The following is a 27554-nucleotide window of genomic DNA, read 5'->3' as shown; positions in this document are numbered from 1 at the left end:
TTAATGATTTGCACTCTGCCTGTTACTCACTGCTACTCTATCCATCTCTACTCTTTTTTTTATTTCTTCTCCTTCCTCTCAGGGCGATGTGGTGGTTCTGTGCCTTCCCATACAGTCTCCTCATCTTCATTTATGATGAGGTCCGTAAATTAATTCTGAGGATATCCCCTGGAGGTAAGCAGTTATTAAAGAGAAAGCAAGATTAAAAGGTTTCAACCTTATTTATCTTGTTAATAAGCTTGAAGAATAAAAAAAAAGCCAAGTGACAGGATAGCACTGCTACTGTCCGTCAGGAAGAATAAAGGTCTCGTAAGAGAAGACAGTAGGAATTATCTCACCTCTGCTCTGCTGATCTGACCTGAAGGATCCTAAAACAGCACAAGAGAAATTCTTAAAAAGATCTTTGAGCTATTTCGACTGAGATAAAAAAAAAAAAAGGAAAGTGCTGGTGCACATTTTAAGAAATAATATTAACAATTACAGATGATTATTGACGACAAAGGATTTAGGCTTTAATCATTGGTTTCTAAAACAGCTGCCGTGAAATCTTTCTCACTTCTCCGTTTTGGGATAAAGTCCATGATTTGAGAAGATTCTAACGTACTCTTTGGCAGTTCTACATAAATTACAAAATCGGAACTTGCCTGCAAGTTAATCTTACATTCAACCAGATAGGCTGGTTTGGTTCTAACCCTTATCAAGGCAGCAGGAATTCATCAGGCGTCCAGCAGAACCGCTCGATGCTGAACAATTCCCTATAGCTTTCAAAATTGTAGCCTTCGCAACACTTGACTGATGACTGTTTGTCTCCCAGCTTTGATTTCTGACAGAATAGCCTGTAAATGCATTGCAGCCCAGCAGTTAGACTTCTGTTCAATAAATGGAGGATAAAACAGCAAGAAAACCTCACATACGCTTCAACCCTGTGATTTAATTTGATGTAAGTTTTGAGCTGCAACCAAAGCCTTCTTGAAAACATCTCGCTCATTAACCGACGAGTGAAAACATAAGATATTCCCAGCTTTGTTGATGAAAGCAGAAAAACAATAATACACAAAAACATTAAGTGATTCTTCTTTTGGCCCAGAGGTAAAAATCTTTAGCAGTGTGCAGCGTGCGAAATGACAAATATTTCGGCAGAAATCTTTTTTAACTCCGTCAACTCGTAACCTCGCACCAGGAAACAGATAATATCTGTCCAACACCAGCAGAAACAGCAGCAAATGATGAGAAAGGAAATTAAAGCAGGATGATGAAGACACTTGAGATATGCCCCAAAGATCACACATATGATACATACACACTGCGGCTCAGAATCTGTTCACTGCCGCGGTGTTTCGTCTGATGAGGGGCAAGACACGGAGAGACAAATACAATTTATAGTGACAGTTAATCATTTCTGTTAATCTGTGCGTCACGGGCTGCTGATCAGACTCTTAGAGTTATAAGGGGATTCATTTGGAAATGTACAGAGACAAAGGCAACGAGATGAATACAAATAGAGCGACACAAAAGGATATTATGAAAACTGCTCAGCTGTCATTTTGGTCTCTCGCACGTTGTCTCTTTCTCATATTGTGTTTTTGTCTCTATCTTCCAGGTTGGGTGGAGCAGGAGACATATTATTAACATTCATACAATGTCCATGTGAATTGTGTGTCTGTGAGAGTGTGTGGGGGTGCATGCATATGTATGTTTGGCAGGGTAGAGCTGTGTGTGTGTTTGTGTGTGTGTGTGTGTGTGTGTGTGTGTGTGTGAGTTGTAATATCACATGGTTCACAAATCTGGTTATTATAAAAAAAAAAACTGCTGAAAATAAGCTTTGCTTTGAGTTTTGGTTTTCTCAGAAAACATTTCCAGCAGAACAACTTTGTGCCTTATACGCTTTTACCAAATTGATGTATCATGGCCTGTTTGGCTGTAGGAGTAAATAATGTCATTTATTGTATGAAATTTACCAAATAAAATATATTCCAAAATATCCCTGACCTCTGATTCATTTATTATTCATTTGTTCTCTGTTGTTGCTTTTATTGCTCATTATAACGTCCATTAAGGAGGTTTTGTTTTCACCCCTGTCCATTTACATGTTGGTTGGAAAATGGGCCATGTACGATTATATAGATCTGAATAAAGTAGGGGATGAATAAAGTACTCTATCTATCTATCTATCTATCTATCTAAATCATATACTATTTGTGGGCAATTCTGGACAAAATTTTTCTTTCATTACTTTCTTTTACATTGAGAGATGTATGAGGCATTTTTTCCCACTTATTACCCAGGGAATAATTCAGAGATCTAACTGGAAAAAACTCAAACAAATTGAGCCAACTGACATTTATGAGCGTGTGCAATCCAAATAAAAATCCAGATCTAGTGGATTTGAATGTGGTTTCATGAGGAGGCAGGTTTTGATTTGTTTTTGACTTTTATTCAACCGATCATTCTTCTGCTAAAGAGATTATGATTTCATGATCTGCCTTGTTCTGCTGGTTTAGCTTTGAGGCTTGATTGAAGTTAAGGGGATTGTTGGGTCTCGGCAGAGGTTTGTGCTCTACTGAGAGTCGTTGTAGTGCTCAGACAAGTTTTATTGTTTTTTTTAAAGTATAATAAATTGTTTTAGGACAAAACCAACAGAAGGAAACAGAAGACGATTAACTGACAAATCTATCAAGTCAGTGATGCGTTACCTCCGCTGAGCCCCACACCAGTTGCTCGGGCGTTGTTGACTGAGTTGAAGGTTACACCAAAACAGATTTAAAACAAAGGACACCGTCTGAACTACAAAGTGTTTGTTTTCCACTAATTACTACTGCTGACTTTTGTAGTCGTGTTACCGTTACACGTAATCAAACAAAACACAACCAACGAAAATACCGATGGTGCAACAGGTAAATTAGAAACCGTGGTGGTTTGAAAACAAAACCCATTCATGTGAAAGACAGATCAAATCAAAGGAAGATCAAATGCAAGAAAAGATCAAATGAAAAAAAAAGATCAAATGAAAGAAAGAAAGAGGGATAAGAGAGAGAGAGACAGAAAAGTAAAATCACAGAATTCCACCATCTCATCTTTGTCACCGTGACCGGCTCTGACCTTCTCGAGCCACGCCCTCGCGGATCTACATAAACGGGCGGAACAACAACATCCGGTTGCGTCACTTCCGCTCGTAGCCTGTCAAACATGGCGCTGCTGCTAAGGTCAGTGCATCTGTGCTACACAGTGTTCGTGTGTTTTAAAGTCATATTTGTGGGTTAGCTTAGCAACCGAAACACGCGAGCAACACCCGCAGGCAAGGGTTTGGTCTAACGCGGCGGACTGTTGCTCTTTATTCTGTATTTTTATCCGTGTGTGTCGTTAATATGCAGCTACCTGTCGCTAGCTGACATTAGCTAGCAGGCTAACGGCTGTCGGGTGTGAGAGCTAACTTTGAAAGTTGACTTTGTGTCTGATTGTCATTTGTGACGGACTCACACTGTTCGGTTTGTTTCATCCAACCGTCATGTGCGTTGTTATCTTACCCTCCAGTAACAGGGTTTAGCTTGAGCTAGCTTGGTGTTAGCCGACAGCCCGTCGTGGCTACACGGTGCTGCCTTCACGGACAGAATATTAACAACTGTGTGAAGTCCGATTATTGTTGAACTTTGTCCCCTTCATGAACCACAGGTGTGAGTTACAGAGAAGCACAATGTCCTTTACCTCGTCTTTTAAAAAAAATCGAAGTTATCACTGCTCCTGTTCTTGTTTTCTCCTTCAACTCAGCAGTGATTTCCTTCCTCCTCTGATATGTTCCCTATAATAAGATTGATTTGAGTCGTAAGTGATCATCCGCCGGAAACTAATTGTCTTAAAGATAGAAATCTGACTTTACTGCGTCACATTGTTTCCTTCAAGTTATTTAAAATGGTACATGGACGTGGTTGGGTTATAATCTAGGGCATGAGGCAAAAATAACTCAGTCGTAATGATAATTCCTTCATCTCAATTTAGAATCTATCTGTAAATGATGCTAAATGCAGTCTAACCAAATATAAACAAGGGCTTTAGATCTACAGGCATATGTCCTATAGGCTGTACACGCTGGAAGCTGTAGTGTGTGAAGGTCACGCCTTTTGCTTTTGAATATGTTCCAGGTAAATATCTTCATCAGTATAGATTTGTACAAAAGCTTCAGGTACGATAATCAAACTAACAGTGGGAATGACTTTATAACGAATGCCATTAATAGATGTTTTCATTTGTTTAAGTAAACAGAAGAAATTAATAAAGTCAATTTTCAATGTGACGACCATTTACCTTTAAAACTGCACCTATTCTCCTGGTGCAGTTTTCCCAGGTAGTGGGCAGGTTGGTTCTTCCAACATCCTGCAGAACTTGCCCCAGTTTTATGATTTCTAAGTTCACTCCCTGATGTTAAGATCCAAACTGTGTGGGCTGAGGAAGCCTTTTAAGATGGTTCTTAATGTTTCCGTATATTTTAAGTCACTTTTATGTCTCACAAAGAAATTGGGTTCGATGTCGTTCCTGATAGATGAGAATCTGTCTGAATTGTTTAAAACTTACAATCAGTGTAGGATGTCTGATCAGGGTAACGGAAGCGAAGTAGATTGAATATTGTACATTGTTTTACAAATTGTTTTGTCAGACGATAATATATTCATGAATAAATGTGATAATTTTCATAATACCATGCTTATTTTTGTACAACATTTGTGTCCTTGTCATTTTTTTTATTATATTTTTTGTCATGAAACTCTTTTTCAAACAGTCCTATTAACACAACATCTAAACTTGCTGTGTACAAGATACTGTGTTTGTATGATTTTCCTCACAAGTGTTTGACCCTGATGTTAAATATAAATTTAAAAACTTCTTTCTTCTTTTCTGTTTTTAGGGCATTTGCTCGTCAGGGTGTGTGTCTCAGACCACAGTACAGTGTCATCTACAGACAGTGAGTTGTGTGCGCATGTGTTTGTGTGAGAGAAAACAAGAGCAAGAACTATGTCAACATAACATATGATGCAACTTGTCATAGTAATGATGCAAATATACAAATCCCAACTCTCTTTCCACTATAGTGCGGCTCCAATGGGAACCACAGCGAAGGAGGAGATGAACAAGTTCTGGGCCAAAAATTCCAAATTAAATCGACCCATGTCTCCTCATATCAGCATCTACAAGTATGTCCCTCGTCCCACATACAGCTCTGTTGTCTTTTGTTGTTCAGAAAACATTCTCAAATGAAGGATGGAGATGACTCAGTTGTTCAAGTGAAACCATATGCTCCATTTATGTTTTACAATTTCAGCTTCATATTTTCAAAGACAATAAAAGTCTCCTGCAGCACATTATCCATGTTGAGAATGATGTTGCAGTTCAGATCATGCAGTCTTTTCAATCTTTTAATGCTTATAAAACAGCAGGACAAGCCCCCATTACCAGAGATTTGTATGCCTGTGGATACATGTAGTGCAATAAGTACTGTGATGTACTGTCAGGCAGTTATTAGAATAATAAAATCTGAAGTAAAGAAGGTATGTCTACCTTGCAGTTTCTCACCAGGTTTCCCTTCTGGCTAATTTTATCATTTATCAGTCATCTGGGATCATTTTTATGGCTCAACTGTGCCCGGGCACTTTGTCTCTGGCATTTTTTGCTCCTCACCCAGTGGTTGTTTGTAACATTTGAGATCTAGTGATTTAAATCACTCGCTACCATCTGTTTTAAAGGAGAAAACGCACTTTTTTAAGTTTATCTTTCCTTTACTGTGTCCTATAGGATTTTTCTTTGAGTGTCAAAGTTCTGCATGGTTTAAAAAACCCAAAGTCTGTGGTAATGGGAGTTTCTCTCCCCCACGGAAAACACGCTCCTGATACCCAGAGTCAAAGGTGCGGCCGATACTTCCACATGGTTGTGATGTCACAGGGAATTTTCATAATGCTCCTGCAGCTAGTATAGCATCGCCCCCTTAAAAGCCAGGTCAATAATTTGCTGAGGCCGACATTTGTTGCATTTGTTGTTTCTGCACAACTTTGTCTATAAGACTCGACAATTAATTTTTCACTTTCACTACACAATATTGCCGGTGTGACTGTAGACTCCATGCTGCAGTTTTTTGTGCACTTTGTATATATGTTTGCAATTATAATGAATGTGTTGTGTTTCCTCTGTGGTGCAGATGGTCCGTCCCCATGATGATGTCGGTCACACACAGAGGAACTGGTGTGGGGCTCAGCGGAGGTAACACATCCCTGACTAGATAGATTTATCAGTTAACCGTCTTCTGTTTCCTTCTGTTGGTTTTGTCCTAAAACAATTTATTATATTTAAAAAAACTATAAAACATGTCTGAGCCCTTCCTTGTTTTTGTTATTATTATGTGAAGCTATTCTCTCAGCTTTTGATTGACCCTGAAAATCTCTTCAGGGCATTTTAGTCCATCTCTTATTGATTTCTGCTAAGAGCGTTTACTGGCATTATAAAACACTAGTTGTTCAATACAATTCAACCCTTTGCATGAGAGAATTAAGTCCAGCACTGGACTGCTGATAGCTTTTAGCCGCTGGTCTGGTGCAAAGCTTGAGCCCGTGTTACTGTGACATCGCACATCAGCAGCGTTGACCTTGATGTGTCATGCTGCAAAACCTGGATTCAATTTTGCTTTTGTGTCAATGGGTTCAATCAGGGTCAGGGCCCTCAACGGCCACTCTGACTCATAAACAGTCACTCGCTCGGTGTCAACTTCACCAAAATATCACACATGATTTATCACAGTGTCTGAAATCAGCATTCTGGGCTGGAAAACGTACTGAATGCACTGACTGAAAAAAATCCATCCAAAGTAAGAAACTTTATAAAGTTTCATTTTAAAGGTGGTTTATAAACACATGCAGTGTTTTGTCTGTTTGTGTATCTACACTTTTTGTGTTTATTAACTTCAGACCCTCCACATGGAAATCATTAAACACTTCTCCTGCCATTATGTGTTTCAATCATCATGGCAGCTGAGAAGCAGAAACTTTGACACCGCTGTTGAGAGCAGCACCAGGCCGCCGATGACGAGCCTGGTAATAGTGTGGCGGTCAGCAGGGTGACATCCTGTTAACAGGAGTTTGCACAGATTCTATTTGTATTTTTGGTCCTTGATGTGTTCATTTCTTGTTGAAATGCATGTAACAAGTTCCAGTATACAGTCACACACACAAACTTCTATCTCATTTTTATTGCTTTTGTCTACGTGCAGCCATCTCAGCCTTTGCGATGTTAGCATTGGTATTGCCGGGCAATTACCCATACTACCTGGACTTGATCCACTCGCTGTCTGTCGGCCCCTTTCTCATCGGGTTGGCCAAGTTTGGCATCGCCTTCCCTGTGTCGTACCACACCTATAATGGCGTCCGCCACTTGGTAAGACTTCATAATTTTATTCATAGACCCATCAATTGTTTGTTTCCCTCATACTAGAGTATAATTGATGTTCTTTGGTCATTTGTTTCCATTACCGTGTTTCTTGTTCGATGTGAACTTTGTAATTTGTCACATTTTTCATTTTTGTCATGTTTGCTTATTTTACTGTTTTAATAGAAAATGGATTATATTTGTCAGCACTCATAAAGTGACAGTGTCTCGTGTACTAAAGTATCTTCCTTCTCTCTCTCCTTTTTTATTTGTTTATAAATATTATTATTCAAATCAGTACTGGGACATCGGAAAGGGCTTCAAAATCCCAGAGGTCTACCGCACCGGCTACACAGTGATTGGTCTGTCCATCATCACCTCCATCGCTTTGGCTCTCCTCTGAGCGCAGGAGACAAGACGAGCAAGAAGGAAACCAGAGAGTTGTTGAAGGGAATATGGACTGAATGCACACAGATGATGTTTTGTGTATATGTTCTGTTCTGGCCTGCTGCAGGCTCCATTTAAAAGATGTACTAAATAAAGGATTATATTATGCTGTATGCAGAGAAGGTGTTGTCATGTTTTGTCCCTTGGAATTAATTATACTGTGGAAAGCTTTGGGGTCATCAAATGCAGCAAGGGTGCAAAGTGCATGCAAATGTGACCTGGTTTATTTTGCTCTTGTTCACGATGTGAACAACCGCCGGCGGCCAAAATTAGACGTGTCCTACATGTTATATGCTTATGTAATTTGTCTAATAGTGCTGTGACGTCACACTCATTAATCACTTTATGCTCTAAGTGCTCTGGTGCTGTCTGTGTACAGGAATGTGTGTTTGTTTGTTTGTGTGTGTGTGTGTGTGAGCGGCTGTTTACTGTAGACCGTCATTCATATTTTACCTTCTCCAGACTGCAGCTGCTCAGATGCATTTTTAACACGGGGAAAGAGCGAGGCTGAAATACAGAGTGGCAGCCCAGTGGTGGAAGCCGTGTATGAGAACAGTCTCCTCACCGGCTCCCTACCTCAGGCCTCGCTCCCCGCTGAGACGTGCAGGAGCTACACACTGCACTTGAACAGCTTTTGTCCTGCAGTGAGAATAAAAGCTACCAAGTGATGTAATGTCAGATCCAACTCCCATTTATGTAGGGTACAGTACAAGTGCGCATGGGGGCAAGAAACAACAGTGAACGTTCGGTGGGGGGGGGGCTCACTCACACTGTTTTGTAGCAGTGGTTCTAGAATGTGTCTGTTTAGATCAAGCAAACTTCCACTGAAAGAAACAACACAACCACTTAGTCTAGCTCACTCCAACAAAATTGGTTTATCATTTTGCTCCTGGTGGCTTGAAGGGGAGACGCCTGTCGGGCTGCATTTGCTCGCACTTTTATTTGTGTGTCACACATACGATCAAACACGTTGTTTATAAAGGACGCAGCAAAAAAAAAAAAAGCCTTTTTAATATAAAGCTTTTGATCGTTGTATTCCCCTCAGAGCTATATGAGCTCCAGATGAGCATTTCTATATTTAACCGTTGTCACCTCAAACCAATTGTCATCTGTAAAATCTACACTTGCAAAATTGCTCTTTTTTTAAAATCTGACTTCTTGTTCGTGGTGAATTTGTTTCCCTGCATTGAGTCTAATCCATCTTAAAGACACATTTCCCGCTGCGCTGATCAATCAACCTGCTGTGTGCTGCTGTGATTGACAAGAAAGTGCCAGACCTCTGCTCCGTGTAAAACTGTATTTATGCACCAAGTCTGTGGAAACTGGCAACAGAATATATTTTGTATTTTATCCAGTTTGCCATCGGCATTTTAACCCAGAGTCTCTTTACTGTTGTTCTTACGTTTTTTTTAACTAATTGTTTCACTCTAACTGTACTTCAACCCACAGAAAGTGAACTGCTATTTAAAATTTTAATGTTTTGTCTTCCCATCTATTTGTCTGGTTTTATATTGTACTGGTCAGCTGGTACATTAAAGTTATTTTCTATTCTTAATATGTGTTACAGTGTGAAAAAGAAACAGATGTTCACTGGAGCTTCACCCTGCGAGGAGACGAGCGCCGTGCCTCAAAGTTATCGATGCATTTACGATGTAAGATGTTCCATCATGTGCCTTTGCCCTGATAATATCACCATCATGTTTTGATGAGATAACCTGAGTGAAAGCAATGGGCTGCAGAGAGAGAGAGAGAGGGGGGGGGGGCCGTGTCTCCCGTGACGCACATGGGGATTACGCGGAGACAGCACCCCCTACCGGGCGGCAGAGTAACTTTTTTTTCCCCAGGCCTGTGGTCCTGATGCTGAGGGTGCTGTGCAGGGCTGAGAGGAGGGGTGTGAAGACGCTTTTGATCAGAAAAACGTGGCTGTGTCTCTGTGGCGCAATGGAATAGCGCGCTGGACTTCTAATCCAGAGGCTCCGGGTTCGAGTCCCGGCAGAGATGTGATGTAGAAGTGTGTTGCCTTTTGGATGAGAGGAAATACAGTGATGGAGTAATGAGGAGACATTTTTGCAGGCTGTGTCACAAGGCTGCTCGTGGGTGAAGGAATAGACGGATGGATAAAAGCTGTGAGGACCACACGGCCACTCGGTGCACGTGGCTGAATTGTCACGGAGATTTCACATGCACGAGCCTTTTCAGCGCGCAAAGGTCAGCGCTTTAATATGCAGATTTCTAATGAGCACAAAGCCTGAGAGCAGAGCAGGAGCAGATCTCCACTGGAGCCCAATACAGGCACCTCCACTCATTTAAAACCACAGCTAAAGCTTCTAAATAACGCAGCTCCAATAACAAAACCTTTAAAGCCCCTTTTCTGTCCTCGTAACATGTGTTTAATGGCGCCAGATGCCGCGTTCCCATTCTCCCATTTGGTTTAGGGACAGAGGGGGAGATAAAGACCTCGGATTACTTGGAACATAAATGACTCAGTGCCAGAAAACGTTGTCGTCTCAACATTTTGTGTGCATGCAGATTTTGCTTTGAATTATAGACTAACTACAGTGTGGCGGTGCGAGGGCAGACTTGCAGAAGTCGCTGTGTGTTTTTTAATTCAGTTGCATGCTGGGACCTTCCTGGAATCATTTCAAGGACCCCTGAAGGTGCACTTCAGATTCTGCTTTGGAAGAAATCCACATTGCCCCTTCAACACATGCATAGAGGCCCACAGCAGCAGCAGCAGCAGCCGCAGCAGCTCTGGGCCTATTTACTTTTTCCAAGTGTGGGAATCAGCTGCTTGCTTGAAGATCTCTCTGGTCCGACCTCCTCCTGGCTCCCCATGGCTTCCACCTCCCCCGGTTTTCAGTTTGTCACCGCCGCCACCACTGATTGGGCTGTCGTGCGGCTGCATCCATGTTTAACCCCATCATGCCTCCCCACACACAGACCTAATCCGCCAGTAAAACTAATCCTTAATCCTCTCTGGCAAGTTGAACCTCCCTCCTCCCCTTCTCCCTCCCGCAGATCCTCATTCCCAAACGGGCCCAGCGCATGAAAACATCATCTGTAGGGACAATTCCGTGATGGAGTTGCTGAGTATTTGCAAACTGGCCATTCAGGGGGTATAAACATCATCATGCTCAGACATTATGAGGGTTATTATACAAATTTTGAGGCGATAAAAGCTAAAGAAAGACGCAATAAAAGGAAGCGTTTAAGGCACAGGCAGCAGGATCCACTGAGACAGATCTCCACGAGGCCAAGGACTCGGCATTATCGTTACCACGCTGCAAATGATCAGGCCTACGGGAAGCAGCGCTGGGCCTCACTGTAAGATAGGAATAATAGCTCAGTAATATCGATGATAAGAAACATTAGAGGCCGATGAGAATCGTGACTGTCAACTTGGGGTGACCTCTGCTGCTGCTGCCGCCGCGTCTGGAGATAAAGTATGAAGGAACATTTCAACATGTTGGGCCTGTGATTTAGAAAAGGTGGGAATCTTACTGCAGCGAGGAGCGACCACAGGAGCCAATCAGATCCCATAAAGCTTGATAAGGTCGTGGGTTTATTCGCTGTGGAGTGGTACAGGGACATCATGATGATTTTCTGTGGATAGTGAGATCACACTTTTATCTGCTCCATCTCCACGTTGCGCTCAGGCTGTAGGCCCCTGCTCTGGCCCTGTTATCCCTGTGGTACGGGCCAAATCGTATTAAAATCCCCTCCCTTCCCTCCCCTCTTCTCCCCCCTCCCTCCCTCCCTCCCTCTCTCTCTGCCTTGTCCCCTCCCTCCCTCTCTCTCTCCCTCCCTCCCTCCCTCCCCTCTCTCCTTTCAGACAGACTGTTTTTGCTGCAGTGAACGGTAGCCGTGGAGAGGGAGCGAGAGAGAGATAGAGATACAAACAGAGTGAGAGAGAGAGAGAGAGAAAGAAAAAGAGAGAGGAGGACAAAAAGGAAGAAAAACAAGGAGTCGAGTGAAGGAACAAGGAGATCAAATAAAAGAAAAGTCGATAACAGCAGATTGTGAGGAGGCTCCGGACAAGCTGCGCATCAGAGGAGGCACCTCACCGAGGACCTTACCGGAGCCCAGCGAGCAAAACCGGACACCGGAGGCGGAATATAACGGTGTGTGTGTGTGTGTGCGCGCGCGCGCATGTGTGTGTTTGGTTGGTGCCGTGCATTGCTTTGCAGTTTGTGTTATTGTCCGGGGTTAGTGTGTGTGTCTGTGTGTCTGTGTTTGTGTGGAGACACCTGTCAGTGCTGACGCTTTTCAGTCTCCAGGAATGTGTCTGTGCGCGCACTCTGGGTATCTTTGTGTGTGTGTGTGTGTGTGTTTTGTGTGCGTAATCCGTTTTTCCAGCCAGAGCCCATAGAGAGAGAAAGAGCTGCGTAATCCCTGTGTGTGTTTTATAATTTACACTGGATATGCGTTTTGTTGTGGGACTGCGCGTTATGCCCCCTCTCCTCTTCCAGCTCCGTTGGCTGTGCTGCGATGTGCAGCAGGAGCAGGAGCAGCCTCCTCCTCTTCTCCCCTCCAGCCTCTACAAGAGTCTCTAAATCTCATCCCGTCACTATCACATATTTCTGCAAGTGCCGGAGAAGATGCGAGGGAAAGACGCTCCGAGCTGACAAGCACGGATCCGGTGCCGCCGCGCTCCGACGCAGCGATGCAACCACGAGCTGTTAATATTCTTATTCTTATTATTGTCATTACGGTGATTATTCCCGTGCACGTTAGAGCGTGGACGTGAAGGAACTTGTGTCAAACCCCCACCCGGTGATTCTTTCTATTTCTCACGGATGCGTGCACTTGTTCTATAGTTTTGTTTTCATTTTTTTTTCTCGCCATCGCTCCAACAGGAAAAGGGCTGGAGCAACAATAAACACAGCCCCCACCCCACATCCCCTCCCAGTCCCCACCTCCCCGCCTCCCTCTCCCATCCCGTGCTCCCACCCGCCCCGCACTCCTCTCTGTCCCCGCCCTAAACGCGCGCCCGTCCCGCAGGCAACACTTCCATCCACCGCTCCCTCTCCGGGGCGACAATAAGGCAGCGTTGCGCAGATGGAGCGAGGTGCTCACCTCGGCGCAGGATACGGCTATTTTAAGGAATGTGCGTGAGAGAGAGGGGGAGAGAAGGTGTGTGTGTGTGTGTGAGAGAGAGAGAGAGAGAGAGAGAGAGAGAGTGAGAGACTATTATGTCCGTCTCTTGTGCAAAACGCACAGTGTATCCTCAGTGGACGCGTGCATCTCTGCTCCTTTTGTCTTCTTTCCTTTCTCCTCCTCTGATTCTTCACAACCACATCTTCCTATGTGCAAGCGTAGAATAACACATTTAGAGTCACATGCACCTCCTCCTCCTCCTCCTCATTACCACCATCTTCTCTGCTGTTTGCCTCCATCACCGCCTCCCCCCCCCCTTCAATTCGTCTGTATGGTGTGACACAAGCAGATCGATAAACAGGCCTACCCATGGAGCAACGCGTGAGCAACGGGTGGGCCAAGCGTTTATTCAGCAGCAGCCAACCAATGGCAGGGGATGCAATTAGTGGCCAGTCTGCATGTCCTGCTCCCTTTCCTTCATGCCTCCTCTCCTCTCCTCTCCCTGCAGGTGACACTCCAGAGCCCCTCTGCCCTCCTGAGGATTCAGTGAGACAGGCGGATCTGTGCGCCCGACCATGGCCTTCCCATCAGCCCCCTCCGCAGTATGGAGTGTCAGCTTATTGACAGTACTATTCGCAGCTGCGGTTCACAGCAACATTGTCTACGGTAAGCACCTCTCTCTCTCTCTCTCTCTCTCTCTCTCCATCCATCTGCCTCCTATTCTCTCTCTATCTCACTGTCGGTCCCCGGGCCCCTGACCTCCCCGACCCTCTCTTTCTCTCTCCGGCGGTGCCCCTTATCTGTTGACTTGAGGCCTTTTCGTTGTTTCCTGTTTTATGACAAGGGAATCAAGGAACCGTTAATAAGCACATGGGACACTCCCACCTTGCCCGGACCCCAGTGGAATTTCTGCCGTTGTTTTTGAGGAATGTGTGTGACTTGCACGTGGGCACAGGGCCACACTCACACACTCCCACTGCAGGTCCTTGCTGCTCTACCTCACTTGACCTCTTCTCTTTCTGTTCCGTCCCTTGAAAACATCCAACTAAGATGTACAGAAGCTCACACACGCTCTCACACACTGACCCTTTTTCCTTTCATGATCACCTGCTCAGCATCTCTGTCTATATCTGGGTTCAGCTTCCATGCAGCATGGAGATAAGCGGTAATCGTCTTGTGCTTTCTCAAATAGCCACAAAGGAGCGTGCACTGTCTTAGCAGGCACCTGACGCATGTCACGGGTGAGCCTGTGATGAGTGGACAGAAAAGAGGATTTGATGAGGGAAGCAGTATGTAATGATATCATCTCCGCTGTGAGCACCAAGTACACAAGGCGGCACTGTCCAATGTGCATTTCCCCATTACATAACAAGTGAATGACGGACAGTAATGCAACCTTTAGAGGGCAAATTGTGCTGGTGGCGAAATGGGGCCTCGCAATTGTCCCTTAATCTGTAGAAAATGGATTGACACAGGTAACATCCTGTTGGCACTTTCCCATTACAGTTGTGATTTAATTGAGTGTTTGGCAAAGAACCACACGATGATACAGCAGGTAGGAAGTCTTCTAATAGACATTCCCTGATTTGCATTTGTAATGTATTCTCAGAGATTCCTCGCTCCCTTGTGCACACCCACGTTTTCACGAATCGGAATAAATCCGTGAACGCACGGTGCATGGGCACACATACACAGAGGCATGAAATCAGATGGACACACACACACACACAAACACACACACATCTACTGTACTACCACTTGATGTTTATCCACATCAGCTGTTTTCTACTTCCAGATGAATTATGCATCCTTGTGTTGCTGCGTGTTGGTGTACACGGTGTGGGGGAGTGGAGGACTTGTCAGTGTGAGCTCACAGTGGTCAGTGCAGTAAAAAGTGTAAAACAGTCCAGCTGTGCCAAGAATCTGGGATGAGGTCACTGCTTAACAAATGCAAATGGGAGCCTGTCGAGGCCCTGAAAGCTGTTGAGGATGAGAAATGCACAAACAATCTCCAGATTGAGGTGCTGATGATGAAATATCAATCTCTCGTCAGAGTGCTGACCCCAGCCGTGTAGCTTGTCATTGAAACGCAGGCGGTGGTTTGTTATTTGGGTCCGCAAACGATTTTGGCTGGCATTCAGACACACGTCACATTTGATTAAGGTGTGCCTAGCAGGAGGCCTGACCATGCATGACCAATTCTTGCTTTGGTTTCACCTAAGCGCTGTTTAACATTATCATGTCAGTCAAGGAGAGTAATTAAGCCTGGGACGTCTGACAGTGTTCAAGAGATGAGAAAACACGTCAGAGAGTGAAGTTGAAAGGAGGGGAATCAGGGACGGAGGCCTGACTTTGACTGTGCATGTTGTTAACCATTAGATTTGTCTCAACGTCTTTGTCATTAAATTTTATGTCAAAGCTTCAAATATTAACTACGCTGAAATAAAACTAATGGCGATTCTGCAACAAAGTAAAGCAAGTTTGAACCAGAATTCTCGGCCTGTTTTTGCTGCACAGGAAGACGTAAATCAGACCTTAAATGCGCAAGTCCTTCAAGAAAAGTACGGCAACTTGTCTTGTTGCCATTGGTTTAAGAAATACTGACAATTTATAGACTTCCCTGGCAAACAAGGGACCGAGCTGTTTTGGGACCTCACAAACTGCACAAAGAGCAGTGCCAGAAATTCAGCAGGCAGGAAACTATGGATGTATAAATGTTTTTTATATAGTTTTCAGTCTTTTGAGAAACAGTTGTGCTGCAGCTTGAGAGGGAAATATTGTGCCTAAGCCGCAGCGCGATGGTCCATCGCTCACATCTGTTCAGATCCGTCTGATTGGGGTTGTTGTGACACAGCAGCCGAGCTGTTAAGCAGACGATGGAGTGGGGCGGGGTGGGCAGCGGGATAATGGCGTCATAATGGAGATCTCCATGCTAAGAGGCCATGCAACAGAAGGGTCTACTTAGCATAAATTATTCAATGTTATGTATCAGAGAGAGGGAAAAACGATTAGCTCAGCAAATCAATGCGAGGGCAGATGAGCCATCAAAGAGCGGGACTGCCCATCATCGAGTCCACGGTGATTTAAAAACACGCAGACTGTTTGTCTTGTTTCATCATCACAGAGGGAAGCGAGACGAAAAGCTGCCCGCATGAGATATTGGGTTGATTATGATGCAGCAACCAACAGGCTGCATGTCACCGCTGTTTACATTCCTGAGGTCCTCCACTGCCTCGTCTTCATCGACGTGTGTCCCAGTCAGGGAAAGGACAGCGCTAACTCTGTATTTTTCAAGGATTTATCTGTGACCCGGCTTCCTTAGAGCTAGTGAACGAATCGGGGAGACACTAATTGCACGCCATTTGACATATCCATTTCCACAGCTGGATGTGCAGCCATGCACTGCGGATGGAAAGTGCCTCTCAGAAGGGCACAGATTAGGCATGCAATTGGCCGGCTGTGCCCTGGTTCTGTACAGCTGACCCAGTTACCTCGGGGGGCCGCTGTGGAGAGTGGAGGGTCCGTCTGCCGGAGCACTTTGTACAAGTGGAGCAGTGTGCAGTGGCCTCCCATCAGCCACCTGGCCCTCAGCTCCATGGCAGCCTGATCCCAGCCCCCGGGAGAATGTTTGCTTTCGTGACAAGAAACACGCGTAATAGTTTATTTACCTCAACGAGTTCTGCTGGTCAGAACAACCGAAGGAAGCCCGCAGCCTCCAGCTGAGGCCAATAATGAAATAAGGATTAAAGGATGGGAGCAGTGTGGACCCGTTGTAGTGTGTGTAAGATTTACAGGTGGGAGGGCGCCGCGTGTGTGTGGATCACTTCATCCTGCCACAAAATGGGCTCCTGTCCCCTTCTCGACCAGATATTTCTCGCTGGCCCGATGCCCACTTCCTGTGTGTGCTGCTGTTGTTTACTGTGTAACTTCCTGTGTGCCAAGATGGGGGAACATTTGGCTAATACACAGAACGGCTAGCGTACAATAGCAGTAGGCGGTTTGGATGGGAGGCCTCTGCCTGTTAACAAGGCTGACTGATAAGCAGTGACTCATTAACAACCCGAGGTACACAGAGCCTGGGGGAATTACCGCCTAGCCACTGTGACATTAATAAGAGGCCTAAGCTATTTTTCCATTTGGCTCTGCCGGCAGAGGGCTAAACCAGTGGTTTCCAATCTCAACCCTCACTATTTGCTGGCTCCAGTGCTTTTCCATTTGTTTCAGCCACTGGGTTCCTGTTCTGATTGGAATGGGGACGATCAGTATTGTCAGTGTGGGCTGCAGGTAATGACATCTGCTGCATCAGTGGAAAACCAGACACCCCTCATTAGTTTTCTGCAGATTCATTCAGAAACATCTGTAGGGGGAGTCCAATTAATTCTACTCATACTGATCATGCCAATTAATTAGCAATATGTTTGTTTTTTTTAAAAAGAGACAATGACGGGTACGAACATTTACCCAAGATTTCAATCAACGAGACTGGTGATGATTCTGATGCAATGTGGATTCAATTAGGCGTCAGAAATGAAGTCAACTGTCTCTTATCAGAATCTGAAATCTAAAGCTACATTACTCCCTTTGTCTTGTGGGTTTATTCTTCTCCGATCCTATGAGTGTTTTGTCGTTCAGATCATTTGCGATTATAAATTGAATCCTGATTGGTTGGCATTAGTTTGCAACAGATTCACATCTGGCAGAAAACCAATTATTTCTCCTGTTCATCATGGCGATTAATTAAGACGCTGTGGCTGATTGATTAAACTCCCAACAAAGCTCTAACCATGAGCACTGGACCCCTGGGGATGATTTGCATCACACATTATGCACATTGCTGTGTCTTCATGTTATCTTCATATGCTGCATCTCTTCAGACGTAGACTGAACCATTACACATGCGTAGGCGACAAGAGGAGAAATTCACAGCCCGACGCGGCACAAGTGTTTAAGTAATTTGTGCCTAAATAAATCAGAATCAAAGTGCAGTGGCGAGTCGGAATCTTTGGATCTTAAAGGCACCGGGAGCACCCAGACATTAGACCTCATCAATCTGAGGCAGATCTCATCCACCCAGGCCCACTCAGTCAACCTGAGATTACATCAGAGCAGATCAATCTCGCTTGCTCGCATCATAATAACAGCAAATGCCATTTAGAGACTGAAAGAGAAAAGAAGGGCTCTTGAGGTTTTCCAAAGCGACTTCCTTTCAGGTGCTCTTTAAAGACACATCACTCTGCAGCAACTCGGGGGCCGAGAACATTTGGGGTCCCTCCTTTACAGAGCTGTCAGCTATGAACCATCACGTCACAAAGACGCCGCCGATTAAACAACCTAACAACAACAACGCCAGCCTTGGAATAAATTAATTCACCTCGTGTTCAACGAGAGCCCTTCTTATTATGCTCTGCACTTTTCCTTTGATCGGGTCCCTCCCTCTCACCAGCCACAACTCTACCACCTCCTTTTCTCTTCCGTTATCTGCTGGAATTCTCTGGTGGGTGTTTTAATTGATTGCTGTGGGGGTAGAAATCACCCATCCTGTCACCGGCGCATGGCTGGTCAGAGCGAGGGCTTCCTGGAAAGGTGTATGAGTTTGTTAAAGCCATCACTGAGCCGTGCGAAACTCCAGCTATTACGGTGTGTCAGAAGACGCCGGTGCGTGGCTGTAAAGTGCAGCATTTGTGAGTGCTGAGGGTTCTCCCCCGAGCGCCGGAGCTCCACCACTGAAAGAGCAGAGGTTGCTCTTGTTTATCGCCTCTTTTTGATGATGCCATCACTTCGGCTAGTGGTGGAGTGTGTGTGTGTGTGTGTGTGTGTCTGAGGGGGCATCTTATCGCTGATACCACAACCATTAAGCCATTTTAATTCACCTGTGTGCCGTCTTGGGAATTCTCCCTAAAGTCTGGTTTCTGCTGAGGATATCACCGTCCATCCAGTCTTACTGAGCCTCTGACGTCGTACTGTCTCGTACAGAGCCAATGCTGGAAATGCTTTGTGAAGCAGCTCTCTCTGTGTGTGTTAGTATTTGTAATTAAATGCAACATTACATATATTGTTCTCACCCTTGTCAGTTTGTTTGTCAAGATTATGCAAAATCCAATGGAGGGATTACCACAAAGTTTGGGTGGGACGATATGGGTCAGGGAAGAACCCTGTTGGGGATTCAGGAATTTTTTCATCACTTACTTCAACATTGTGAAATGACATTTCTGCTGATTTCCCACGGAATAATTAACGGATCTTGATTAAAACAATTAGTTTCGAGGACTGATATCTATGAGCGTGTGCAGTCTGGTGCAGCTTGATGAATTAAAGGTGACTGCAGGGCCTTGGTGGTTGTATGTGCTCTACTGAGTTCCATCCATTATACTGTATATACATCCATATATAGCTATTATTTTAGTCTTACTTGAAGTACTTCTGAAGATTAGTTTGAACATGCAGCCTCTTTGTCAGCAGAACTGACACACTTGGTCATTTCACTTAGATCAAAAGCATAAATGGATGTTACAAATAATTTGCGATAAACTTTTCAGCTCGCGCTAAATTGACTGCTGACTGGAGCAGAGTCTGGCGCTTCCGCTTCACCGGCTGATACAGTGTCAAAGTGAATCAGTCGTCAGCCTGACAGAGTCCTTGAGGCTGCGTCCTGTCTCGGCAAACGCAGCAAAGTTTTTGATGCCTTTAGCATTGACTCACTGATTACAGTCAGTGCAATTAAACTGACTGCTAGTTGCAACTTTTTTGCAACAAAGTTTTATTCAAATTTTGTTTCCTATACATGAAGTACCTTCTATTGTTTCATCTTCAAGTTGGTTTTGTGTGGAGCTATCGTCTCAGCAGTGAAAGTGGTTGGACGTCATCATTATTAAAGTTTTTGCTGTGAAACAAAGCCACTTCTCAGCGGAGTTCGTGTGTGGTTCCACTGCACGGCTGCACTTCTTCTTCTCATGCACTCCAATCACATTGTACAATACTGCTTGAGTGCTCCCATATACATCTGCTATTAAAATGCAGTCTGTATTATTGAAATGGCCTTTGCATTATACAGTACCTGGCATTTAGTGTATGTGTTTTCATCGTCATTTATGGCGGCACTGTAATTGGATCAAATTCCTCATGCGTGCTATGCGAAGCGTTGGGGGGGGGGGGGGGGGGGGGGTCAGGAGGCTGCATTATCAACAAGAACAACCATGACGGGTGTAGGATCATTAGACTTGATACTACAGAGCCTGGATTTACTTTTCATTGAAGTGGAAAAGGTCGTCTTTTATGAGTCTTTCCTGGAAGGCAACAAAAATGATGACGTGTGGTTTTTTCGCTGAAGTTTGCAGCTATTGTTAATGCTGTGGGAGAAGGAGTGAGAGCGGATGAGTGTGATACTGGAGACGGTGAGTGGATGGGAAACTTTGCCTGCAGTTTATACTTTTCTGCACTGTTTGCAGGTCGGGGGATTCACACTGCGTTGACTGCATTCGCACTCGGCTCAGGTTTGATCAGCTCTACAGGTGGTCTGTCGTAATATACTTACTTTATGACCGAATGTTTTTCATGCCTCTTGATACAAGGTGTAAATGAGGTGAGACTGCTGAGTGGTAAATAGTCTATTATTGTTCTTGTGCTCTGCCTTTGCACCACATTTGTGTTTTGTGTGTTTATGATCCTCTGGCGGTGTCACAGCGTAGATAGATACTCATCTAATGCAATGGAAATGGAAAACTGCTCATGGTAAATTCTGTGATTGTGACCTGAGGCAGATGTCACTCCCCTTTCACTCCCACCTTTTCTCCCTTAAGTGGAGGAATTGAAGTCGAAAGGTTAAAGATTCCAGAACACTGTTGATTGAACGAGCGGGGACATAATCGTGTTTGCTTTATCCGGTTTTCCCTGAGTTGTTTGTGAGTGACACATGCTGTACATGTCTCCCTCTGAGAGTTGGTGCAGGGAATATATTTCCTTCCTTTAAACATTAAATAAGGTCAACAGATCAATCAGTCACTGTGATGCAGAATGAAGCTTCAAACTCCAGCGGACGGGTTGGTCAAGGCTTTCTTTCTGCACCGGGCCCTTGACACTGATCAGGGTATGATGAACACATGATGAGTGGATGTAGCATTTGACAACGGGGCCATCGCCGCGCGGTGTAACTCATCACGACTGCGCCGGTTGAAGACAAAGGCACCAAATAGGCATCTCTAATCTCCCTGCTGAATGAATCCGAGACAAAGAGAGGAGGAACGCAGACATAGAGGCTTGGACACACATTGGATAAGCTGATTACCCGGGAAAGGAGGGAGGGCGAGGGAGACAGAGGCAGAAAGACAGAGGCCTGTACGTGAACAAGAGAAATCCATACAGTAAGGGAGCGTGAGGGCAGCGGGAGGAGGAGGAGGAGGAGGGCTTTGGAAAGAAAGAAGCGAGCGCACACTAATGATGAGGTGCACAGAGCGGAGAGAGAAGAAACAGCTCAGGGTGTGAGGGAGGAAGATGAGAAAAAGGTGAACGTTTAAAAGAGCATGTGATGGGGAAATGAAGGGGACGCATATTTGCCTGTGATATCATCCTTAGGAGCGTGACACAATCAAAAACAGGACATTATGCAAATGTGCGTCGGCTGCGGCAATATAATCACTACCTGAGTCATTTCACCTGCGCTGCTCACAAGTCGCTATATATACAAACGGAATTACACCCAATCCAGGTGTACAGACTAAATATACAGCTAATTAAAATTAATGAGATTTACCCAGAAAAGAATATGCTTCTTTCCTAAGCTGCTTATCCCTGCATGAGAATCTACTACACACACACACACACACACACACACCTCATTTTGATTCACTCTCCTTCACTTCGTTTTTCACACACTCTGCTAGACAGACTATTACGAATCCTCGGGACGCTTGCACACACACAAACACTCAGTCTATCTGTCTGTCTTTCAGCCGGCTTCCGTCTCACGGAGACTTAAACATGTTCAATGAACACACAAGCTCCTGACTGTGTGTTGGCACACACACAGACACACACACACACATTTGCATATATCCTTGGAGACACACACACACACACACACACACACACACACACACACACACACACACACGTGTAAACAGAGGCCAACACTGAAAAATTCAGTAACAATTTCAGAAAAACACACATACTGTATGTACATTTATGCATGAAGACATGGCCGAGAGCCCACGGGCTCACACATTCACACACAGACACACAAACATGTATTCAACTAGAGCTGCGGAGGCCTTCTAGTCTTTACTGAAAGAGAAATACCCCTGTGAGCCAAGCTGTTGACTGCGAGAGGAAGAACGGTGTGTGTGTGTGTGTGTGTGTGTGTGTGTGTGTGTGTGTCTCTGCTTAGCTGTTTGTGCGTATGCATGAGTCTGAGTGTGTGTTTAGCCGGTCGGCCGCTGCATTCGTACTTATATCCTCCACACACAGTTTAGTTTAGTCTTGCAAATGACACAGCTCGAATTAATCACACACTTTATGAACCGTGGAACTCTTGTGTCTCCACTGCAGAGGTAACTAAACCACTTGGCACCCAACAATTAACTTGTGTCTCACCCAACCTCGCAGGCATCCATACTAACGTGAAGAGTAGCTTACACACGCACTCAAGTGCCGTGCGAACGCTCGCTCGCTCGCACGTGCACGCTCCCTCCTCCTCCTCCTCCTCTGTCTCTATCTTCCTTTCCTCTCCTTCTGCCGCCTCATTTCTCAGCCTGGTGAGTACTTGAATGTCATTATGACTTTTGCTATCAAAAGCAAACAGCGGGGCTGGATAGAGGAGTGCATGCCAGACCTCCTGTTCTCCATGCTGAGAGTGTCGCAGCATGTCGAGTGCTATTCTGATCCTCCTGCTTGTTTTTAATGCCCCTTTTCAACGACTGGCCTTTCTTCGATGACAGATCTATTGACGGAGCTCCTGATGTGAAGCTCAACTGGCCCACGTGGTCCAGTTTCTGAATGGAATACCCCCCCCCCTCACTTTTTATTTACAGTTGCCGGCGTGAAGATGACTTCGTGTCTGCCAGCAAATTCGATTCCATTTGCGTAATGTATCAACAGACGGCACGAGTGAATGATATAATTGAGTTAACGAGCTACACGCCCCTTATCTGCTGTTCATTCATATGGGCAGCCCGAGGCGTGACGACTATCAGCCTCTTACACAGGCTACTGTGTGTTTGATGAGTCCCTTGAAGGGAGAATTTGATAACGTAGTCGAACTTCCTCAAGGCAAACTGTTTTGATGTGTTAAGCAAAGAAGGAGTTTATCCTCAGCGTTCCTGGGTTTTTTTTTTTGTGTGTGTGTGTGTGAGTTCTCTTATTGTACGATTAATTTTTAAATGTTATTGTAATTAATTTCTTGCGGCTCAGTGTTCGGCTTCACGGAGTTATTTTCAGGTTGGTATCTTCCCAGGCAGGAGGGAGGGGAGGTGTCACGCTTGACTTTGTGGCAGCGCTCCGCGGCCGGGAGAGCATCTCTCTGTTGTCGTTTGAAGGGTTCGCTGACATTTTCTGGTTCCTCCCCCCCTCAGGGGCTGAAAGAGTCAGAGTTGGCCCGGTTTCATCAACCTCCCGGTACAATGTTACAGAGGTTCTGTTTGAAGGTTGGAGAGAAAAGGACGGGTCATTGACGTCACGGGGTCCGTAGCCTGTGGCAACATGGCTGCATGTTGACATTTCTCTGGACCGGTGTGTGTCACACCTCGATGGAGCAAATGTGAAAAAAAAACCATGGCAACCTGGAATGACCTGCCCCCCCCCCGGTGCAGACTGGGAGAGGGGATTTTATTTTAAGGTCTCAAGTAATAAGTGGTGGACACGGACAGACAGCAGATGTAGAATTAAAGCCAGAGTTTGACGTTTATCAATCAATCCGGAAAAAATCATATCAAACTGAAAAACATTGGTTTCATTTGGTCGAAATAATAATTTCATCAGATATCTGGTTGCAAAATGTTTTCAGTTAATATAAATAACAGGAGACATAGAAGACATTTTCCAATGATTACTTACAATTTTAATTTAGTTGGTATTTCAAGTCCAATTTGACTTAAGTCAAATAACAAGTCATCAAAGCAAATTTAAGATATAAGCATTTTGAGCGTATACAGTATTTAGTCTTTCAGTGTATATGTTTAATAAAGAGATAAGCCGGCCTCATTCTGGCTTTTATTAATCTCCGTCAAACAAAAAGGGTTAATGTTTTTAACTTTCGGCTTCTCGTGTGTGAGGATTTGCTGGTTTTATTTATCTGATGTTTATGCAAACTGAATATCTCTCAGTTTATTTTGTGTGGTCGAACAAAACAAGCAATGCAACGATGTCACCGTGTGCAGTGGGAAATCATCTTTTGACGCTTCACGGACCAAAAGATTAATTAAGAGGCCTATTATCAGATGGATGCTGGAAATAAATCCTCTCTTGTTTTTCACTGTTTGCTGCGTCAGACTTGATGTTTGCAAACATGCACATCTCGAGTCAAGTGAAGTGTTTAAGGAGTCAAGTTTAAAGTAAGCCGCCCCCTAGTTTAACATTTCCTGTCTGAAGCTGTGGGTGAGACAACATGTCCCACATTTGAGCCCTGCAGCAACTGTGTGCTCTGTTAAAGTGTCCTTGGCTAAAAACATGTAACTCCCCTAGTATCTGCTCGGTCATTGTGTTTGGCTTCGGATTACAGCATCAGCTAAATGACCGGCGTGTTAAAATGCGCAGTAATTCCATTTCCAGATATCCAATCATTTTTTTTACAGGCAGTTTCAGATTAGCCCTGGCCAGCATGTCATAAATTGACTGGCACGTTTTCCCTCAACAATAGACGTCTGTCACAGTTTATGTCGGCACAATGGCCAGTGGTTGCAGTGGATGTGCTGCCGTGGTGAAGGAGTGACAGCAGAAGGGAGGAGGACATCTATTGTTTTATTGTTATTTATCCAATTGAGTTCGTCCACACTAAACCACTGCGATCACATTTCCTCTCAGAGCTGAGTCACTTCACTTCCTCCAATCGACCGTTGCTCTGTTCAAAATGAAACCTGAAAGCTTCACCTGAATCAAGTCTGACATTTTCAATTTCAATCAGGAAATTCCACATGGAGGAACTATTTTTCTCTGCAGGACACTAACAGCAATTAAACCTTGTCCGTTCACTTGGTAACACACAGGAACGCCAACGACAGAAGAAATAGGCAATTAACTATTCCTTATTAAATATTCTCACTTGGGTTTATACTGTGTAGAAACACACGCTGAAACATGTGAACAGTCACACGCAATTATAAAAGCTGCGGCGGCTCTGGAGCACTGAAGAGAGTCAAGATGTACATTTATTCATCATTATTCTACTCTGCTTTAAACAACACACTCAAATAGAACCACTGAGAAACCAGATAAACAGTAATGATTCAGAGTGCCAGAAATGATAGACAGGGCGATAAAGTAAGCATTTATACAGCAGTTTCAAACAAAAGTCACAAACAACTTCACTGTCTGAGGGGAAAAAAAAAAAAAAAGAAATCCATGAAAAACAAGAAATAGAACAGTGATGCAACACCTGCCATTTGTCGGATGATTTCTCCCGAAGCGCCGCGTACATTTTTGAGCACTGGTGGCCCGAGGGGGAATCCCCAACCATGACAGTGTTAGTGCAGAGATTTATCCACAGAGAGACGGAGCAATGATGCAGATTTTATGCAAGATTTGACTTATAAAGGCCACCAGAGGATGTCAGTCTTCTGGGAAACGGTCTTTCTTTGCTCACTTGAATGACAGTAATTTCACCTGTGTGTGTGTGTGTGTGTGTGTGTTTGTTGATTTACCGTGCTTTGTTTGGGATATCGTGAGATTGTCATACCTACAGCGTTTGATCAAAATTGATGTCACCAACAATTATTGATCGCTCCACTCCAACAACCTTGACTCAAAGGAGAAGATCTTTCAAACGTTGACACATGGAGTCACTGCGTTTCGGTCGATATCCAAGGTCACACCTTCCTCGTGTGTGAAAGGAACCTGGACCACGGTCTGGACCAGTGCACCAGAAGAAGGTGGTTTCAGTTTGGTTGTAGGTTTTTTTTTTTTAGATTGTTCAGAGATTCGTTCGCAGAAGAAAAAGAAGCAGCTCTGGGATTGCTCGGAGTCTTCTAGCCTTCAGTCGTTAGAATGTTTGAATGACGAGGACGTTCATTTTGCTGGTTTTCATATCGTAGTTCTTTCTCCCCATTCAAACGGATAAATTTTATCTTTATGTCTCTTAATTCAAAAACTTTGTGACACACGACGTACTTACGTGTTACAGACGTCTTTAGTTAGCTCATTAAATTAAAACGTGAAACCAAAACTAAGCAGATAAAATTTTAATTGATCTGGATGAAAAGTCTTCAGGGCCAAACAGGAAGTTTTTAATTAATAATAATACCATGATCTCTAACGAATGAGACTCGCCATAGCCACAGACTGACTTCTCAAAATCAGTGTCGCAAATGACAGAAACCACACGTGTGAACCTCATGGTGGCGCTAGAAGAAAAGACAGGCGGTCACCAAAGTCCTCAGGAGTGATTCTCTCTGGAACGATAGTGTCCAAAGCTGTGCATGGGAAGTCAATCTGGAGGAATCACTCATCAATCTGGAGGAATAACTGAGAATCCCGTGATCATACAATTAGACACAAGTAAAACAAGTGACTGTAGAGATGTTACAAACATGATGTCAGCGTCTCCTCCTCTTAAACTTCTTCTACCGGCTGTGTTGCAGTCGGGGTGTCAATCAGAGGAGCCCCTGTGTCCGAGCCAATTGACCGTCGACAAATTACCATTTGGAGCGGAACCCGGCTATAAATGCGATTGGGCTGGATTTGAGTCTGCTCACCCGGCTTTGGATTTGAGCAGAATAGAGTCTGTCCTTCTTCTTCTTTTTTTTTTTTGCCTCCGTGGTTTCAGAAAGCAAGATTAGATAGAGGTAGGGAGGGAAAGAGACTCACAAAGAGAGGGCGAGAAGCCGAGTCAGAGGAGACGGCGAGCAAATAAGAGATACAGAGCGAGAGAGAGTGTGCACAGGTCTTTAAAATCACAAAATTGTTAAAATAATTACAAATCTAAGGGCTTTAAAATGCTGCAAGTGTGTGGAAACGAGTGTGAGAGGTCCTTTTTTTTTTTTTCACCTCTCTGTTCAACACAACACCAGGATTAGCACTACAATAGGCTGTGTAATGTTTTATTCATCATTTTCGCTTAAGTAAACAAAATTGGACGTCGTGTTCCTTTACAAATAATTTCATGTTGTCATTTTTATTTCACTGCCCGTTTGTGATTGTAGAATTTTTATTAGCCGTGCTGAATGGCAAAGAAGTCGCTTTTGGCAGTTTTATAGCGTTCTATTTGTGGCATTGTGAGATTTGTAAAACCTCGCCACAATTTGACAATAAAGTAATTACCATAAACAAATGACACTATTAGTGGGACAGTTGTCAGCCTCTGAGGGCCTCTGTGCTGTTTTTTTTTTTTTTACACACTGTCCTATCAAGTCTGAATTTACTGCAAATCTACCAGATTGCTAACAACACAAAGGGAGTTTGCATTGGGG

The 27554-nt window shown here is 44.2% G+C and overlaps 3 protein-coding genes and 1 non-coding gene across 8 annotated transcripts in view; all 4 read left to right on the top strand.

The window, feature by feature from the left end:
• atp1a2a (ATPase Na+/K+ transporting subunit alpha 2a) overlaps positions 1-1981 on the top strand; it is a 32792-nt gene extending 30811 nt beyond the window's left edge. Inside the window, exons 23-24 of the mRNA XM_069511815.1 lie at positions 83-174; positions 1601-1981. Of these exons, the coding sequence (XP_069367916.1) occupies positions 83-174; positions 1601-1629 (121 nt within the window). The 3' untranslated portion in view covers positions 1630-1981. The remainder of the gene's footprint in view (positions 1-82; positions 175-1600) is intronic.
• Positions 1982-3099: 1118 nt separating this feature from the next.
• Positions 3100-7961, top strand: sdhc (succinate dehydrogenase complex, subunit C, integral membrane protein). Its single transcript, XM_020105376.2, has 6 exons — positions 3100-3203; positions 4898-4954; positions 5082-5183; positions 6182-6243; positions 7247-7410; positions 7700-7961. The coding sequence occupies exons 1-6, from the start codon at positions 3187-3189 to the stop codon at positions 7802-7804; spliced, it is 507 nt and encodes a 168-aa protein (XP_019960935.1). The 5' UTR covers positions 3100-3186; the 3' UTR covers positions 7805-7961.
• Positions 7962-9775: 1814 nt separating this feature from the next.
• On the top strand, positions 9776-9849 carry trnar-ucu (transfer RNA arginine (anticodon UCU)). The gene has a single exon. It is a non-coding gene; the product is annotated as a tRNA-Arg (tRNA).
• Positions 9850-11680: 1831 nt separating this feature from the next.
• Positions 11681-27554, top strand: part of cadm3 (cell adhesion molecule 3) — a 77429-nt gene continuing 61555 nt past the window's right edge. For all 5 annotated transcript variants that reach the window (XM_069511814.1, XM_069511810.1, XM_069511809.1 and 2 more), the window contains exons 1-2: positions 11681-11969; positions 13454-13611. In XM_069511814.1, the coding sequence (XP_069367915.1) occupies positions 13521-13611 (91 nt within the window). In that variant the 5' untranslated portion in view covers positions 11681-11969; positions 13454-13520. The remainder of the gene's footprint in view (positions 11970-13453; positions 13612-27554) is intronic.

Source organism: Paralichthys olivaceus, chromosome 16 (assembly GCF_024713975.1).
Source record: "Paralichthys olivaceus isolate ysfri-2021 chromosome 16, ASM2471397v2, whole genome shotgun sequence".
NCBI classification, from domain to species: domain Eukaryota; kingdom Metazoa; phylum Chordata; class Actinopteri; order Pleuronectiformes; family Paralichthyidae; genus Paralichthys; species Paralichthys olivaceus.
This window is presented reverse-complemented; position numbering and strand designations above follow the sequence as displayed.